This window comes from Lissotriton helveticus, chromosome 6 (assembly GCF_964261635.1).
Source record: "Lissotriton helveticus chromosome 6, aLisHel1.1, whole genome shotgun sequence".
Lineage (NCBI taxonomy): Eukaryota > Metazoa > Chordata > Amphibia > Caudata > Salamandridae > Lissotriton > Lissotriton helveticus.
Genome location: NC_136067.1, coordinates 1,777,086,761 through 1,777,104,880, shown reverse-complemented (window position 1 = coordinate 1,777,104,880; position 18,120 = coordinate 1,777,086,761). Strand labels below are relative to the sequence as shown.

Below are 18,120 nucleotides of genomic sequence, written 5' to 3'. Positions count from 1 at the left end.
GAAAGAGTATATGGGCCTTTAAGCATTCCTTTCTACTTAACTGTAATTTGCAGCTAGTCCACTGAATGTTTTAGGGCATGTGGATCTTACAGTAAGAGATACACGTTTTACTATGCTTATCTAAATATTTAGTTTAAACTCTTTAATGTGGTCCATGAAAATCGTGAAATATCCTAGTTTCCAGTCTATGTTAGACATACATTTTTGAATTAATAATATTGGCTGTTGACATCTATTTCGGACATCTGCGTCGAGGTTTAAGGTTACTTCAATGTACTGTCGCTTATCTCTCGCTCTGCAAGGTCCAAATACAAGCTTGGAATGTTTTGCTTAAGGTTTCACGTTAGTATATGCAGATGACAGACAACTGCTGGAGGATTACAGTATCAAGTCGAGGCACACTTTCCTTCAATCCACTGTGATGGCCACTGTGAGAAAATGGCATGTATTATATGGTGTGGTTGTGCAACCTCACCATGTTGTACACTTACCAACACCTCTAGGTCCAGTAGGTTTTGCCTGTAAAACCCTCAGCTAAACTCTGGGTAGCTGTGGCACTGAGCAGCAAACCTTACACAGAGAAACAAGTGTTAAGCATTTAAACAGCACCAAAAACAATTGAAGAAGAAATTGACAGGACACTCAAGAAATCCAACACCAATTTATAAAAATAGTGTTTATTTTTTAGAAGAATTTAGACACACAAATAAAAAAAGATCCACTGGAGGGTTCCTGAGATATAGATTTTACACGCAATAATAAATCAAAGCAATCTCATTCAACCGCTAACAAACCTTGGTAAAGTCATCGAATTGGACAGAAAACCTAGGTAAGTGTCAATGTGTTTGGTTAGAAGTACTTGTGGTGAACAACTCCAGCAGGGAGCTAGCCAAGAGGACCAGGATGGGCCTCCAGAACAGCTACCTTCACAGAAAAAGCAATCCTGCCGCAGTTCCAGGCACTTTATCTGCATTGAAATGGATTCCTATGGTGTTGTCCTGATGGAAGGGATGAAGGATGCTGTAGATGCTCTAAGGATGCTGTAGATGTGAAGCAGTCGACAGGGGTCTTCCTGCAGGGTCTACGAAGATGGTGAAGGAGTCCTGGTTGCATGGTCGTTGTTCCACAAAGTCCTCTTCGGTCTGGTCAAAGTCAAGTTACTACTGGATTACCAGTTGCCAGTTGTCAGGGTCAAAGGCCAATCCTTCCTGAGTCGCTAACTCGCCTTCTGAGGGTCCCAGCAACTCTCCAAAACTACTTCCGGGCTCAGCGAACACCGGTCCAACGACGTGCGCTGGGTTTTTGTCCTCGGTGCTGCACTGCGGCATGGTAGCAGCTTGAAGCCTTTGGGCTACCAAGTTGGCCTAGCGGACTTCTTCAGATGTTGTTTTCCTGTGCTGGGAACATGAGGGCAGTCAAATGGCCCTTGGAGTTCTACTGGCTGGACAGGGCTCTGGAGACGGCTTCTCCTTGAACAGGACACAGCAGGCATAGTCCCTCTCTTTGGGAGCCACTAGGTGCGGCAGGTGCAGTACTCGTCGGTGCAGTCCTTATTTTCTTGTCCCTCGTAGCGGCAGGGCAGTCCTTCTTCCAAGTCGGTCGAGATCTGGGTGGCAGGGGTGACCCCTTTATGCTGGAAATGAGCCCTCAGTGAAGAATGTGGTTGGTAGCCAATAGACTACCAGGTTCCCTCCCATCTGGTGACCACTGAGTGTGGTGTCAGGCTATCACAGTAGGCACCATTTTGCCCACTCTTAAGATGTTGAGAGCCCTCTCTCTGTGTTCAGACCACCGTAGCCCACCCCAAGTTGTAGCTACCTCAGAGCTACACGTCCGTGGGGAAACTGGTTTCCCCGCTCTACCTACCATGCCAGCCTGTCTGCCTCAACAATGGGTCAGCTCCCCCCCCCCAGGTGTTACACATCTGCCCTACAGAGGCAGCTTCCCCTTTGAAGCCTGCCTTTTGAGGATAACGCCCAAGTGGCTTGCTGCAGGAGGGAGGGGAACCCTTTCTGGCCTACAATCCCTCATTGTTCACATTCCTGAAAGTCATTAACAGATCTCTCCAGGAGGACAGAGAGATGTCTCGTTGAGCAGGGAAGGCACAGGAGATTTAAAAGGCAACTAAAACTAAAAGGCTTTGCTAAAATTGCAGAATACAACAAGTTACATTATTTTCGACTTGAGGTGCAAGTTGGGCTTAATGTAACGAGTTCTTTCATACCTTGGAATGCCCATTTTGGTTGCACCACTTGTCAATTGGGCGAACAAGTCTTTCCACAGTAAAAAGTTTCTTTTTTCGGGTTTTATTGTCAGGACACGTACAGTACATGTTCTACCTGTGTCATATCACACCTTGCCTTTAGGACTTAGTACGCCTGCCAACAGGGTGACTTACACACATGTAAAGGGGAAGGGGCGGCTTTGCCATAGTGTCCAATGGCGAATTTGGGCTAGCAGTGTGGGACTGCTTTACAAGTCTGCAGTTGCGTACTAGGGGACTAGTTTACTTGGGGGAACCTCAAGGGTGGCACAACCAGCACGGCAAGCCCTGTGGTACCCCACTAACATACATGCCCTGGGTACCAGGTTACCATTTACAAGTTAGCCATTTCCAATATGGTAAAGTCAATTTGAAAAAAAAGTTAGGGTCAGTGCACTGGCATGGAGGTCTGGTTAGCAGGCCTCATTAAGTGCACTCTCAGAATCGAAAAACTAGCATCATCAGTAGAAAAACTTGTGGGTAACCATACAAAAAGAGTCATTTCCTCACAGCCTCATTTATAGTTTCACTGCAAATGGGTTCACTTCTGCTTGCTTGTCACATCCAAGAAATTAGCAAACAGTAATGTGCTAATAAATACTAGAGGTCTGCCCTATACAGTATGTATCCAGTCAGATGTCCCCATCATTCTACTGTTTATTCAGGCTGACTAAAACGATAGAGAGAGTAGTATAGTGATGGAGAGTTGTTCACCTGCAGTCTGCCCTGTAGCAAAGTGCACTTATGCTGGTGCTATAACTCTATTTGTAGCGGAGCAAGGTTTCATGTAGGTATCACTGATCTAGATTGCATTGTTAGAATATTTTTCACGAGGAAGGAAAACAAGCAATCATTCCCAACTGAATAAGATAAGGGGCCTTAGTCACTTTATGAAAGTACAGTTAAAGTACACAGTTCCTTCATGTGTGCTGGTGGCTGGGCAGGGATGTGAGAAAGTGAATTATTAGTTGAGGTGAATGGTAGTCCTCTTCAAGTAACAATGGCACTATTCCTTACTACGTCTCAATAATTTAAACCTGAGCTCAACTATTGGTAGCTGTAGCACACAACAGACTGGCTAAGCTTAGGTAATGTGTAAAGCATTTACCAGTACTAAAACAGTGAGAAGTAAAAAACACAATACAATAAATATCTCACTCCAATTCCTAAAAAATAGAGAACATTGTAATAAACATACAGTCACCAAAATAAAAGAAATCGGATATAGGTAACCTAAGATAGGATTTTTTTAAAGTTTGAGATGTTTCTAGCACCAAAAAGTGCAAAGCGCCAACCAAGGGTATATGGTCACGCTAGACTGAATAAAACTCAAAATTTAAGGCAGACCGTGAAAGATGAATAGAGGGACCAGTTTTGTGCTGGTGAAAAGTTTACCTTCTGACTTTATCTTTTTCTTGGTGAAAATCCTACTTCATGAAGCTGTTGGCGGGGTGGGGTGAAAGCTGAAACTGAAGAAGGGCACGCCATCTGCCTTTTGAACTGCAGGACCTTCGAGGAGCCTCAGCTTTGGAGGAAAGTTTAGGGCTTGTGGCGTCAATAGTGGGAATGTTCTTCAAGGGCAAAGTCTATGAACAACAAGGCTCATTGGCAGACAGCTACTCCTCGGAGTCGACCCTCTACGTTTGAACTTAGAAACTTTTCTGGAAGTCAGACTTCTTCCTGCAGAGCAAACCAGCAACATGAATTCAACCGGCAATGTCAGCGACAGTCCGGTGGTAATCTCTGGTTCTTTTTGGGAAAAGTGTCCAGTTTTACAGTTCTTGAAGGAGAAGAGTACAATTTAGCATCAACTAAAGGCCCAGGACCTATGGGCACCACTTGGAGGGTTAGGACTCAATCTCTCAGAAGTCAACAAGAGGGTCCAATAAAAATCCAGTCGGAATTGGTCTTCTGGGCTCTAGACCTTACAGGCTTTTTGCAGCTTTTGTGTTCCTTAAGCTGAACCGTAAGCTAGCCAACTAGCCCTTGGTGCCCACTCTTCTGTCCTGGGTTCAAGTGGGAGTAGGTTCAGCCCTTTGGGTTTCTCTCCACAGGTTACAGTAGGTTCAGTCCTCAAAGTATTCAGCAAGTGCAGTACTTCTTCTGTCTTCCTCAGGTCCAGCAGTATTCTGAAGAACACACCCAGCGGTGCCACTCTGCTGCCTGTCACTAGCTTGTGGGTGGGTGAAACTTCCTGGCCAATAGGAAACAAGTTCTCAGGGGCCACCCAACCCACTTTGATATACTCTCCTGGGGGGTTAAGCTTAAACAATCTCACAGCGCCATGCTCTACCAAAATCCAACATGGCAGAACCGTTGTTTCCCTGTTCAGAGCTCTGAGCACACCCCTGAGTGTGCATAGGGCAATGAGGAGCTCACCAAGTAAACCAGTTCTGGAACAGGTCTACCCCCCACACACACACTTGGACTGGTGTCACTCTGGCTACTTGAACACTGGTAGGATCAGGCCTTGGTGACAGTTACATCTGCCTGTGACAGGAGTGACGATTAGACACTTGCACAGTTGGTCGGCACATTCCTCAAGTTATCCTGTCAGGAGGAGGTAATGCCTCTCCAGCCAAGGCCCTTTTGTTTCCTTTCCTGGGAGCTATTCACACCTCCCAACAGGCTGCCAGGTGACAGTTGGGGATTAACTCTGAAAATGCTACTGAGGCTTTATGCAGGAAAATGTCAACCTTCCAAAAGTGGCATTTTAAAAATAATAATTCAAAATTCCATTTGACCACGAGATTGGATTTTAAATTTTGATCAACTTGAGCCTTTGAACTATAGTTTTAGATATTACCAAACTGACGTTATCCATTTTAATGTGTAGTAATGTAACCCAGTGCTTTTCCGTGGGACAGCTATCCTTGCCACAAGGACACATGACTTTGAAGATTTTTCACTGCCAGGACATGCAAAAATTAAAAACACGTGTCCTACTTTTTAAATGCCAAGCACCTTGCCACATAGGTATTTAGGTCCTACCTTAGGGTTTACGTAAAATTATTTCAAAGGAAGATTTAGGCCTGTTAAAAAGGATATTTTAACAGATTAAAATGGCAGTTTTTTAAACAGCTATTCTAGGCAGCTGTGTCAGGCCTAGCGTCATGTTTCACATTGTCATTTTAGTGGTGGCACAATAAGTGCTGCAGTCGACTAGAGCCATTTAACTTGCAGGCCCTGATTACACAAGGCACCATATACTAGGCATTCACTGGCAGTTTAAAGTATGCCCATCAGGGATTAGGCAATTTAACACATATTTTAGGGGTTATGACGCATGCACTGGGAGCTGGCTAGCAGGGCTTTGGTGCAACGGAGTCGAAAACCCAGAAGTATAAGTCCAAACATTTGGAGTGATCATGCAAAAAGAGGCTTTTTCTTACAGGGGCCCGACATTAAAGCAACTATTACCAGTCAAATAAGTCAAAGCTATTCACCTTTCCATCACTCACATAAACATGTATCCACTATTGCTAACAGTCAACTCAATTAATATTAGGGGCACACAGCCCTCAAGCTATCACCAAGAAGCCAGCAGCATACCTCATCAGGATTAACTGGGACTGTCCTCAATATTAGATCGGTGTTTCGTCATCTTGCTACATTCAGCCACAGGTCCATTTTCTCATGTGGGCTGATATTTGGCTCCTTCGGTGAAAGCAGCTCACAAACCCCTGCCGCCACTGCTCATCTCCTGCTCAATGTATCTGGTCAACTGGGCCTACCAACACTTAATTTTTAGAGTAGCAGGATCAGTCTGACGAGTGTCACAGGCTAGATTTCCAGGAAATGCAGACTGGAGTAAATCACAGTAATACCTGGTATTTAAAGTAGTAATGTAGTGAAAAGAAAAAATAACAATTATGACTGTAAAGCTCGGGTGCATTTGCTGTATGTCATCACTTGTGCAATGTGAATCCATGTTCCCTCGGCAAAGACGATACTTGTCATAAAACTCAACTGATGGCAACAATGAAAATCCCAGCAAGAGGATGAATTCTACAAGTCTTACTGTTTTGGAAAACATTTTAATACTTGGAATTATATCGATTTTTTAATTTTCAGTATGTTTCTATTCTTGAAAACTTATATTAAGTAAAACAAAGTTACATTTCTTACTGTGCTATTTTTCCCTTAGAAGAAAAGATACTTCCACCCATTTAAGGATGTTAAAACCAATGCTCAGCTATGGTAGTGTGAACATGGAGGCAAACCATTGGCCCGATATGTGATTACACTACCAATCAAGCCTGTCTGGAAGACTCTGTCCCATTCATATTAGAGTAGCCAAAGAATATGGAGTTGGCCAATCAAATCTAGGTGCACACAATGGAACATGGAAACCCGGACCTTCATTTATTAATGTTTACACTTTTTATAATCTATTCTACCTTAATTCCAAGATATGTTTTTAAACTTTTTTTTATAACTTTCCCTAATTCCAAGATATGTTTTTAAACCCCTTACAAAGAGTCACAGAAACATTTCGTCAGTACTTCTCTGTATGACTACACTCCCCCCCCCCCCCCCCCCCGTTAGCTGCCAAGGGGGAGTGGTGCTCTTTGAAGGCAAGATTTGTACAAACAGTTGTCATTAAGGTTCAGTGCCGCACACATCCAAACACTAAGCGGTTTTAATTTCCCTCAGATAAAATCAAGGAAACTGATGTTGTTAGCAGGTTTACCTTCCACCTGTTCATTACTGTGACAGCCCAGATCTCTACATCTCTATTGTTAGCAAATCCCAGCAGAGAGAATGGCCCATGCAGGCTCAGAAGTTGTAACAAGCCCGAAATGCCTACAAGCTATTCTTGAGCTAGGGAAAGTACAAGTGGTCTGCTGTGCTTCAGCGATGAAATCCAATATATTTTGCCCTGCAGATGTGCAAGGCAGATGGGATTTGACAATAAGTAGCGATTCTGTATCCATGACCTTTTTCTCTGTGGAATTTTTATTTTATATTTTTTAGAGTTTTATATAGCGCAAACTAGACCCGAGACATCGGGTATCAGAGCGCTTTACATGAGCACCAGTTTTGTTACAGAAGGACACATTCATTTTTGTTAGGCACGGGGAGATTATGCTACTTTTTCTAAACTTGTGTGGTGTCGATCTGTGGTGTTTTCACTGACTGTTACTGTGGGATATATACAAATGCTTTACACATTGTCTCTGTAGCTTAGCCTGTCTGTTCTGTGCAAAGCTACCAGAAGGTGAGCACGGGCAAACTTAAGTGTGTACTTTACTCATCCTGAGTACAAGGAAGGGTCCCTACTTGGACAGGGTGCAAGCCACTACCCACTGAAGACCCCCATTTCTAACAGTATCTATTTGTCTTTTCTTATGTTAAGGCTATGTTTTTGCCCTTTTCGCATTTTCCGCAGTTTTTAATAGTATTAACTCGATCGCAAGGCATTAGAGTGCTTTACAGGAGCATCAGTTCCATTACACAAGGTCACAGACATTGTTTATAGGCAGGAGACTAAGGGTCTGTTTACGAGTACAGGGGTCTTGGGACCGCCGTGCCACCATTGGCGGTCCGACCGCCCGATTACAAGAAGTGTGGTCGGACCTCCACAAGACCATCATTACTGCCAGAATCTCGGATCCCGCGGCAGTGAGGAAACGGCGGTCTATGGAGGTGGTGCCAATTCCAGCACCACCGTGGTGATCACAGCCTGTCTTTCAGCCAAATTTTTCATGGTGGGGACCCAGGCATGTCAAGATCACGGTAAGGCAGGGAAAGGGCCCCAGGGCATTTGAGCCTACTGGGAATTGTGGCTGGGGCCACAGCACTGGTCCTTTACCTACTTTGAACAGACTAATATTTTATACGCTCTTCAACTGAATCTTGAGAGTGGTAGCACTAGCGCCATCTTCGAAATGCCATCAAGTAGAAAGAAATAAACATATTGACAAATCAGGTTCAGTTACAAGAAACCGCAAAGGAGCACAGTCATCAGCTTCTAAAACAGGATACTCTGTGCAGATGCTGTGAGTAAGGAACAGAGGCACACTGCGCTTCATCAGGACCCCTGTGCAAGCTAGGACATGAGGCTTTCTGTAAAATCAGGAGTTACATTTTACTGGGAGAGAAGACATACCTTCAGAGTCAGAAGATAACATCAAGAGCTAAAACACTGATAAACAAGGGACTCTCAAAAAGGTTTTGAGGTCCCACTTAATAAAACAGAGGGGAAGATGTCATAGTCCAGCTCTCCTGAGTACCAGGAATGGAGCAGCAACAAAGTATTTGGGGCTGCAGCATTCCTAGCTTTACATTAGGATTCATGCACATCTACCCTCAATCCAGCTCTCTCTCGGGTCGCTCATTGACATGCCTGTGCTTTTGACTACTTACAGTACTCCACTGCATTTCATACTACATACATACATGCATATGTAAGAGGCCCTAAAGCGAAAGTCTGTAATTACACCATCAGACAGCCTTCCACAGCCGGGTTCTAACAAGGTGAGTTTATCAATCCATTCAAAAGGCTGATAACATGGATCTAGTTAGATTACAAAATAATGAGAATAACTGGTGCTCTGGATCACAGCAATATGGGTGATGAGCATGTGCGAAAAAGGGGGTCGGCCCGGTGGACACGTCAGTTGGGAAGGGGATCTTGTGCACCAGGAAAGGCAGGAAACACCCAGTGGGTATATACATGTACAGGTTCAGATGGAATTCACAAAATTGTTGGGTTAGGGTGGACACAGATCGTTCTTGGCCTCAACATTGAGCAGAAAGGTCTCCCAGCACTAACCCCCACAACCGAGAGCCCACTCATGCAGATCCCTGGCAGAATCAACAAGGAGAGAGATGCCCTGCTGGATGAGAAGCATGTAGTTGAGCCAACCCAATATTTTATGCACCGGGGTGTAGAAGGGAGGCTGATATAGCCTTCATTGACCCAAGGTTGATCAAGGTATTTCTTGGGCTTCTACCAGCACGTGGATTCAAGTTTTTCTGGTGTCTGGGGATCCCGGTTTCAAGAAATGAAGAACTATCCTGGGGATAAGTGGATCAGATACTCAAACCCCATTACACTCAATAAACAGCTCCCTTAACCATAAAGAGGAATGGGAAGCTGTTGAAAAAATAACTCAGTTTATTCCCCCCTCCCCCACCGCGATACTAATGCTGCGATTGGTGTTATGTGATACCTACGCTCACAATGGGTTTTTTCAGGTGACTACGTCTTTAATTGACGTTTTTCTTTCCAATACTTTCGATTTCTTGAACACAAGATTTTTTTCACGGCTGTAGGTCCCTTTTCCCTACACTTTCTATAATGAATTAAGATATTAAGACACAGAACAATAAAGCAATGAAATTAAATAACTGAAAATGTTTGCTTTCGTGTCTACAGATGACAAGGGCACCTAATAATTAAAGAAAATGGTTAAAGATTAATTACTCCTTCTGAGGAACAAATGAGCAATAGAACTGCTTTGCTCGAAAGAAAGAATCAGCACAAAATCTGAGTTTGGTGTCCGTTTTTCTTACTAATGTACAATAGGGCCAGCCCTTTGAGGATTTAAAAGGGACACCTCCTTTGCCTTTGTTTTTCCTGAATAGAATCTTAATAGCTTTGTGCTTAGGACCTTTTTACGGCTTTGGCGGTCCTACACCGGGCGGTGCAATGCACCATCCGCTGTAGGACTGCCAAAGCGGTGGTGCTTCAGCCTGCCAGATTAGGAGTTAAATCCTGGTCTGGCGGACAGTGCTGCGGCGGCCAAAGATGGCAGTCTGTCAGGCTCATTGAATAGCCCGACATGCAGACCGCCACTCTCAAAGCACCGACTGCACCTTCCTGCACTGTGTGGCATACATGCCACACCGTGCAGGAACTGAGGGTGCAAAACCAGGCAGGATCTACATGCACCCATTAGGCCCAAGGAGCAGCAGGTGGCTCTGTTTGGGCCCCCTTTCTTACCTCTCTGCCACCCTTTTCATGGAGCCATGAAAAGGGCGTGGACAGGCAACTCCTAATATGCTTGGCGCTGCCGCAGCGGCACCGCCTGAATATTAGTGCTCCTGACCGCTGCGCAACCGCTGCGAGATCCTTAATCCTGCTGCAGTCCGACAGCCACACTCATAATACTGCAGACGGGCCTGTAAATGTGGCGGTGGTTGGACCTCCACAATAGGTTTGGACCTTTAAACTCATAATTAGGCCCTAAGTAACATATTTAGGGCACTGTGTTAAATACTCTACAAACATATACTAAAATGAAGCTAGTGCACAATGGAAAACAGCTTCTCACACATTCTAACATGAGAAAGCATAGACGGAACATACTGACTACACTGCAAGATCAGTTACTCAAATGCAAATAAAAAATGTATACTTTAAACACATTTTAAAATTAGCCTAAGCAATAATGCAATTGGGTTTCTCTTCCTGCTGTACAAATTAAGCACATACTTACTAGAAGATCTGCACGGTGCGTGGACTAAAAGCAGCATCCTGGAAATCAACACCACAAATATTTGCAAAATGAAAGAAACAAGACAACATCACAATATCATGCTTACCAGCGCTTCTAAGGTTGGGGTCCAGACCTGGCATCTCCTTAGCAGCTTCAGGACTCACACTGTAGATTGAAGCTCCTGCTTCATTTGCAATACTATAAAATAACATCACATCAATCATTTATTTGCATTAACTAACTCCAAGGTTTATACACTTCAACTGCAAATCTTTTTAATCTTCAGCTTGGAAACCATGTGTTTTTGGTAACATCAACACCACTTTCATCACAGTCTGCAATCTTAAAATGTAGTTTCAACCACTGGTTTTAAATGAAGTTTATATTCTACTAGAGGCTCAAGTAAGGCCACGTTGATGATAACCACGTTAAGCTCTAGAAAATTATGTGGCTGGAGAGGACAATGTAGTGACAGATTATTCATCGGGATGGGTCGTGAACACAGGGATGAGGAACAGCTAGGACAGAAGAAAGAGGACAAGGAGTTGGCTACTGTAATTTTTAATGATGAGGGTTTCACCGAGGTGAAGTAGCAAAAGAGGATACCGAATGCATGGAAGATTATGAGGGAAGTAGTGTTAGGTTTGCCTACTGGAGTGGAACAGCATGAAGAAGCTAGTGACACATTGTGCAAGAAGGAGTAGTTTCTGTCCTGTAACTCCAGTTCTGTAGTAGGGGTATCTCTGTTATAGTCATAATCTAGTGAATAGTCCCGCCCATGTGCGTGGACCCCGGAGCAATCAAAAATAATCTCTTACAGTGTCAAAAAATGCAGAAAAGCATAGACACTTAAGAGAGAATTTAAAGACAGATAATGCAGCCTAAAAAAAAGGCTACACTGTCCAGTACTTCAACTAGAAATTCCACCATAAAATCCACAAAACAGCAAAAGCCTGTACAGATTTCCATTGCTTTAACAGCAAACTCCCTCAGGAATGATAGAGAGAAGAACCTGGACAGACAATCCCCATAGGCTGCCATTATGTGGCTCAAAACAGGATACTGTGCCTTTAAGAGAATCTTCCAGAACCTTCTCCCAGTATCCCAGAATGCACAGCAGGTCCAACTTACTTTCAGTTCTTTTTGAAGGCGTAACACGCCTGACCTGTAGCATTCCGTACATGAATATCTCGCTCCACCGGGGAGGAGGGCGGGCGCTTATGACTATAACAGAGATACCCCTACTACAGAACTGGAGTTACAGGACAGAAACTACTCCTTCTGTAGTAGGGGATCTCTGTGTATAGTCATAATCTAGTGAATAGAATGGCAAGCCCATCCCCACACCAAAGCGGCGGTGGAGAAAAGAGAATCGACACCACTATTGTGCAAACAGATTTCGCAGCGAAGCCTGTCCAACCTGAGCATCTGCCCTAGCATCAGAGTCCAGGCAGTAATGCTTAGCAAAGGTATGAACCGACTTCCAAGTGGCCGCCTTGCAAATTTCTGCAATCGGAACATTACGGAGCAATGCTGTCGTGGCAGCCTTGCCCCTGGTGGAATGAGCCTTAGGCTTACCTCCTAAAGGTCTTATTAGCTTTTTGGTAACACAGCTGTATGCAGGACACAATCCACCTAGAGATAGACTGCTTAGAGGTCGCAAGACGCGTCCTGACAGATCGATAATTGATGAACAATTGGTCTGACCTACGAATATCCCTGGTTTTATCCAGATAAAATGTCAGCACCCTCCTAACATCCAGGGAATGCAAAGACCTTTCCGCTGGAGATGAAGGATTCTGAAAGAACGTAGGTAAAGATATAGTCTGATTGGGATGTATGACGTTACAACGCATACTTTTACCACGCCTACCATTACCACGCATTTTTTACAACGCAGGATCCATGACAACGCATTCCATTACCACGCATGTATTTACAACGCATATACCTTTACAACGCATACAATTACAACGTAAGTATTGATAAGTATATAATATTTTTTAATATTTAATTTAATTAAAATTAATATAGTGTAATTTAATTTAATTAATTTAATTTAATTTAATTTAATTTAAATTTAATTATATTTAATTTTTACACTGTACCCTTTTACCCAAAAACCCAAAACTGACCCTGAACCCTAAAAATATCCTTTTACCCAAAAACCCAAAACTGACCCTGAACCCTAAAAATACCCCTTTACCCAAAAACCCAAAACTGATCCTGAACCCTAAAAATACCCCTTTACTCAAAAACCCAAAACTGACCCTGAACCCTAAAAATACCCCTTTACCCAAAAACCCAAAACTGACCCTGAACCCTAAAAATACCCCTTTACCCAAAAACTAAAAACTGACCCTGAACCCTAAAAATACCCCTTTACCCAAAAACTGAAAACTGACCCTGAACCCTAAAAATACCCCTTTACCCAAAAACTGAAAACTGACCCTGAACCCTAAAAATACCCCTTTACCCAAAAACTGAAAACTGACCCTGAACCCTAAAAATACCCCTTTACCCAAAAACTGAAAACTGACCCTAAACCCTAAAAATACCCCTTTACCCAAAAACTGAAAACTGACCCTGAACCCTATAAATACCCCTTTACCCAAAAACTGAAAACTGACCCTGAACCCTAAAAATACCCCTTTACCCAAAAACCCAAAACTGACCCTGAACCCAAAAAATACCCCTTTACAAAAAAAACCAAATAATATTTTTAATAAAATAATATACTTACCAATACTTACGTTGTAATGGTATGCGTTGTAAAAGTACCTGCGTTGTAAATACATGCGTGGTAATGGTATGCGTTGTCATGGATCCTGCGTTGTAAAAAATGCGTGGTAATGGTAGGTCGTGGTAAAAGTTGCGTTGTAAAGGTTGTATACCATCTGATTGATATGAAAATCAGAAACAACCTTGGGAAGAAACTTAGGGTGAGTACGCATAACAACCTTAGCAGCATGAAATACAGTATAAGGTTCTTGGCAACACAACGCCTGAATTTCACTCACCCTGCGGGCCGATGTAATGGCCACGAGGAACGCCGCCTTCCAGGACAGGTGCTGCAACGAAGCCTTATGAATAGGTTCAAAAGGCTCCTTCATCAATCTGGATAGCACCACATTCAAGTCCCATGAAGGGGAAGGAAGCCTGACAGGAGGGAACACTTTCTTCAAGCCTTCCAAAAAATCTTTGATCTCAGGGATCTGAAAGAAGGAAGTCTGTGAAGGGCATTTCCTGTAGGCAGTCAAAGCAGCCAGATGAACCTTAATGGAATGGACATTAAGGCCAGACTGCGCCAGATGTAGCAGATATGGAAGGATGACATCTTCCTTGCATGTCGTAGGGTCATAGTTCTTAGACTTGCACCAGATGCAAAACCTCTTCCACTTGTAAGCATAAGAAGTCCGAGTGGAAGGTCGCTTAGCCTCCTTCAGTATGTCCATACAAACCTCTGGGAGATTCAAATGGCCATATTGCACTATTTCAGGAGCCATGCCGCCAAACTCAAAGAAGAGAGGTTGGGGTGCACCATCCGCCCCCCGAACTTCGTGAGAAGGTCCGGCCTGCACGGCAGCTTCATGTGAGGAAGGAGAGACCGGTGAAGCAGGTCCGTGAACCACCACTGTCTGGGCCATTCCGGGGCAATCAGAATCATCTTCGCCCTGGATTGGGAGAGCTTGATGAGAACCGCTGGAATCAGGGGAATGGGTGGAAAAGCGTACAGAAAGCTGTTCGACCAGTTGATCCATAACGCGTTCCCCAGCGTCCCCGGCTGGTAGTACCTGGAGGCGAAGCCTCGGCATTTGCTGTTTTCGGCGGTGGCGAACAGATCTACGTCTGGAGTGCCCCACCTTGCGAAGACTTCTCCTAGTACTTCGTTGTTTATGACCCACTCGTGGTTTTCCTGAATCAGTCTGCTCAGCTCGTCTGCCTGAACATTCTGCACACCTGGCAGATGAGTGGCCGGTATGGAGAGTCCTCGAGCCAGAAGCCAATGCCAGATCGCCTGCGCCTCCTGAGACAGAGTGCGTGATCTCGAGCCCCCCTGCTTGTTGAGGTAATACATCGTGGTCGTATTGTCCGTCTGTACAAGCAGAGAGTTGGTCCGGAAGGACGGTTGAAAAGCCTTCAGCGCCAAGTGAACAGTCCTGAGTTCCAGGAAATTGATATGGTACGTGGATTCCGACGGGGACCACGTCCCTTGAATCTGCAGGTCTCCGGAGTGCGCTCCCCATCCCAGGAGAGAAGCATCCGTCACGATAGTCTGAGTGGGAATGTCCTTGTGGAAGGGAACCCCTCTGGGGAGATTCTCCGCTGAACACCACCACTTCAGAGACTGAAGAGCATGTAGAGACAGTCGTATCTTGTCGTCCCAAGATCCTCTCCTCTGGTCCCACTGATCTTCCAAGCACTCCTGCAGCGGTCTCATGTGCAGCCGCGCATGCGGTGTCAGGAAGATGCAAGAGGCCATCGATCCCAGCAGAGAAGACACCGTCCTCACTGTCGTGGATGGAGTAGACATGAGAGCCTGAGCCTTCCGAAGGAGTGATAAACGTCGCTCTTCCGAAGGAGACACGCTTGCTGACAGCGTATCGATGGAGGCTCCCAAGTACTGGATGCACTGGACCGGAGTCGGGACAGACTTGGACATGTTGATGTGCAACCCCAGCTTGTTCAAGAGAACGCACGTCTTCTGGAAGTGTGCTTGAGCTTCCGAGAAGGAGGAGGCCTTGATCAACCAATCGTCCAGGTACGGGTAGACAAACACCTTGTTCTTCCTCAGGTGTGCCGCTACCACTGCCATGCACTTCGAGAACGTCCGGGGCGCAGACTTCAGCCCGAACGGAAGTACCGTGTACTGATAGTGATTGATGCCGACTTGAAATCGCAGGAACTTCCTGTGTTTGTGTGCAATGGGCACATGGAAGTACGCATCCTGTAGGTCTATGTCGCAAAGCCAGTCTCCCCGCTGCAGCTGAGGATAAATCTGATGCAACGACAGCATGCGAAACTTTTCTCTGCGAATCCATTTGTTTGCCTGTTGCAAATCCAGAATGGGCCTGAACTCGTTCTTGTCCTTCTTGCGGACCAGAAAGAACCGGGAGTACAGACCTCTTCCTCTTTGAGACAGAGGTACATCTTCTATCGCCCATTTCCTCAGAAGGATGTCTGCCTCCGCCTGGAGCTCGCGCAGTTGATACTGCGAGCTGACCGGAGGAATCGATGGAGGAGGGCTGAGGAATCGAAGACTGTATCCATTGCAAACAATATTCAGCACCCACTTGTCCTGAGTAATTTTACTCCACTCTGCCAGAAAAAATTGAACGCTTCCCCCCACCGGAGCGGGTAACAGACGAAGGGGAAGTAACCGCTCAGGGTCGAGACCCAGCCGGGCCCTTGTTCGCGGTAGAGGACTGCTGTCCACCTCTACCCTTCGGACGTTTCTGGAAGGGTCTTCTGTAATGCTGCTGTTGTTGCTGCTGCTGTTGTTGCCCAGAAGACTGTCCCCTTCCTCTACCCTGCGAACCGAACCGTCGTTGGAACTGTCGGTAGGGTTTCTTTTCTTTGGGCTTCTCCAAGCCCACAGCCGTCAGGGTTTCAGCCTCGGCCTTCATCCTGGCCATTTCGTCATCTGCGTGTTTCCAGAAGAGGGTGTCGCCGGAAAACGGCAGATTTGCCACTCCTTGTTGCGCTTCAGGCTTGAGCGACGTCAGCCGGAGCCAAGCATGGCGTCTCTGATTGATACCGTGGCAGTATCCATGCGCGGCCAGCAGGGAGATATCCGCCGCGGCGCTGATGGCCTGGTTCGAAACCAGCATCCCTTCCAGGACGATCTCCATGAAGTCCTCTTTCCTGTCGCGCGGGACAAGGTCCGCAAACTGTTCCATGGAATCCCACAGTGCACGTTCGTATCGTCCCAACAACGCCGAGTCACTGGAGGCCTTCATCGTCGTGGAAGACGTCCCACACGCCTTCCGTCCAGCTGAGTCAATCCAGCGGCTCTCCTTATCCGGAGGCACAGTGGAGGACGGGGAGGTAGCATGTAGTTTCCGAGCCGCCGTCACAATCACTGAATCAGGCACTGGGTCCTTCCGCAAGAAGGCCGGGTCCGACTCTGGAGCCCTGTACTTCTTGACAAGCCTGGAGGGAGCAGCTTTCACCACCGCCGGCGTAAGGAAGAGCTGTTCAGCCGGCTCAACCAGTCCCGGCACCAAAGGCAGTAGGGGGCGAGACAGGTGCTTCGTGTGCAAAGTCTCGAAGATCACAGAAGTTGTGGGCGTAGGGGCCGTCACCTTGATCCCCAACTTCGCCGCCCCTCTCAGGAGAACCTCCTGGAACGTGCCAATGTCATCTATCGGAGACACCCTCGTCTCCGGTGAATCCGACAATGTAGGCGAATATGAACGGGTCCCAGAGGCCAAACGGGACCTGGACCGATGCCTCCCATGGCGATGTCTGGATCTCGAGGAGGATCCGTGTCCACTCCTAGATTTGTCCCTTCTCCCTGAGCGTGACCTCGATCTCCTGGGTCTGGGACGCTCCGCCGGCTTCCCCGGGGCGGACGTCTTGGGCTTAGGAGGAACCTTCGACTTAGGAGTCTTCTTCGGAGGTGTCGGAAGTCTGGGCATCGACACCGATCTCGGTGGGACCGGAGGAGGTGGTTCCTTCGACGTCGAGCGGCCCTTCGGTGTCGACCGTTTCGCACTCCTCGGCGTCGACCGGCTTCTATGCCTCGACGTCGACCCCGACCAGATGGACGAACCTGTAAACCTCGACGACAGGCGCTGGCGCCTCGACGGCGACCTCGACCGCCTCGACGACGACCTCTTCGATCGCCTCGACGTCGACCTCTTCGATCGCCTCGACGTCGACCTCTTCGATCGCCTCGACGTCTACTTCTTCAGCGCCGGAGACCTCTTCCGCCTCGACGGCGACCTCGCCGTCCTCGACGGCGGCCTCGACGACGAGGATCCCCTCGACGACGAAGATGTCCTCGCCCTTGACGGCGAACGGCGGTGTCGCCTCGACGGCGAGCGCCGACGCCGGGCCCTCCGATGCCATCCACTCAACGCCGACGGCGACGACGAGGAAATTGACACCGGGTTCGACGGCGGCCTGTGTAAGTCCCTCGACGTCGACGGGCGACGTTTTCTCTAACCCAGAGCCCTGGGGAGACCGGGAACTGGCCGTGGACCTTCCTCTCGACGTCGTGGTCATAGCAACCGACCCAGACGGAGACCTTGGACGTTTGCTGGACTTCCTGCCCCTGGGGAGCCCCCCAGAGGCCTCAGCATGGGCAGTAGAAGCCCCTCCAGACCCACCTTGTGCCTTCAGTCTTCTTTCTTCCAGTCCCTGAAGTCTGATCTTCCTCCTGTCCTTCAGGGTCCTGCCAGAGAA

General features: G+C 46.7%; 1 protein-coding gene across 1 annotated transcript in view; it reads right to left on the bottom strand.

Moving 5' to 3' along the window:
• The window catches only part of SRBD1 (S1 RNA binding domain 1), a 781,048-nt gene that overhangs the window by 294,962 nt on the left and 467,966 nt on the right, over positions 1-18,120 (bottom strand). The window contains exon 16 of the mRNA XM_078649673.1: positions 10,817-10,908. Coding sequence (XP_078505799.1) covers positions 10,817-10,908 — 92 coding nt within the window. The remainder of the gene's footprint in view (positions 1-10,816; positions 10,909-18,120) is intronic.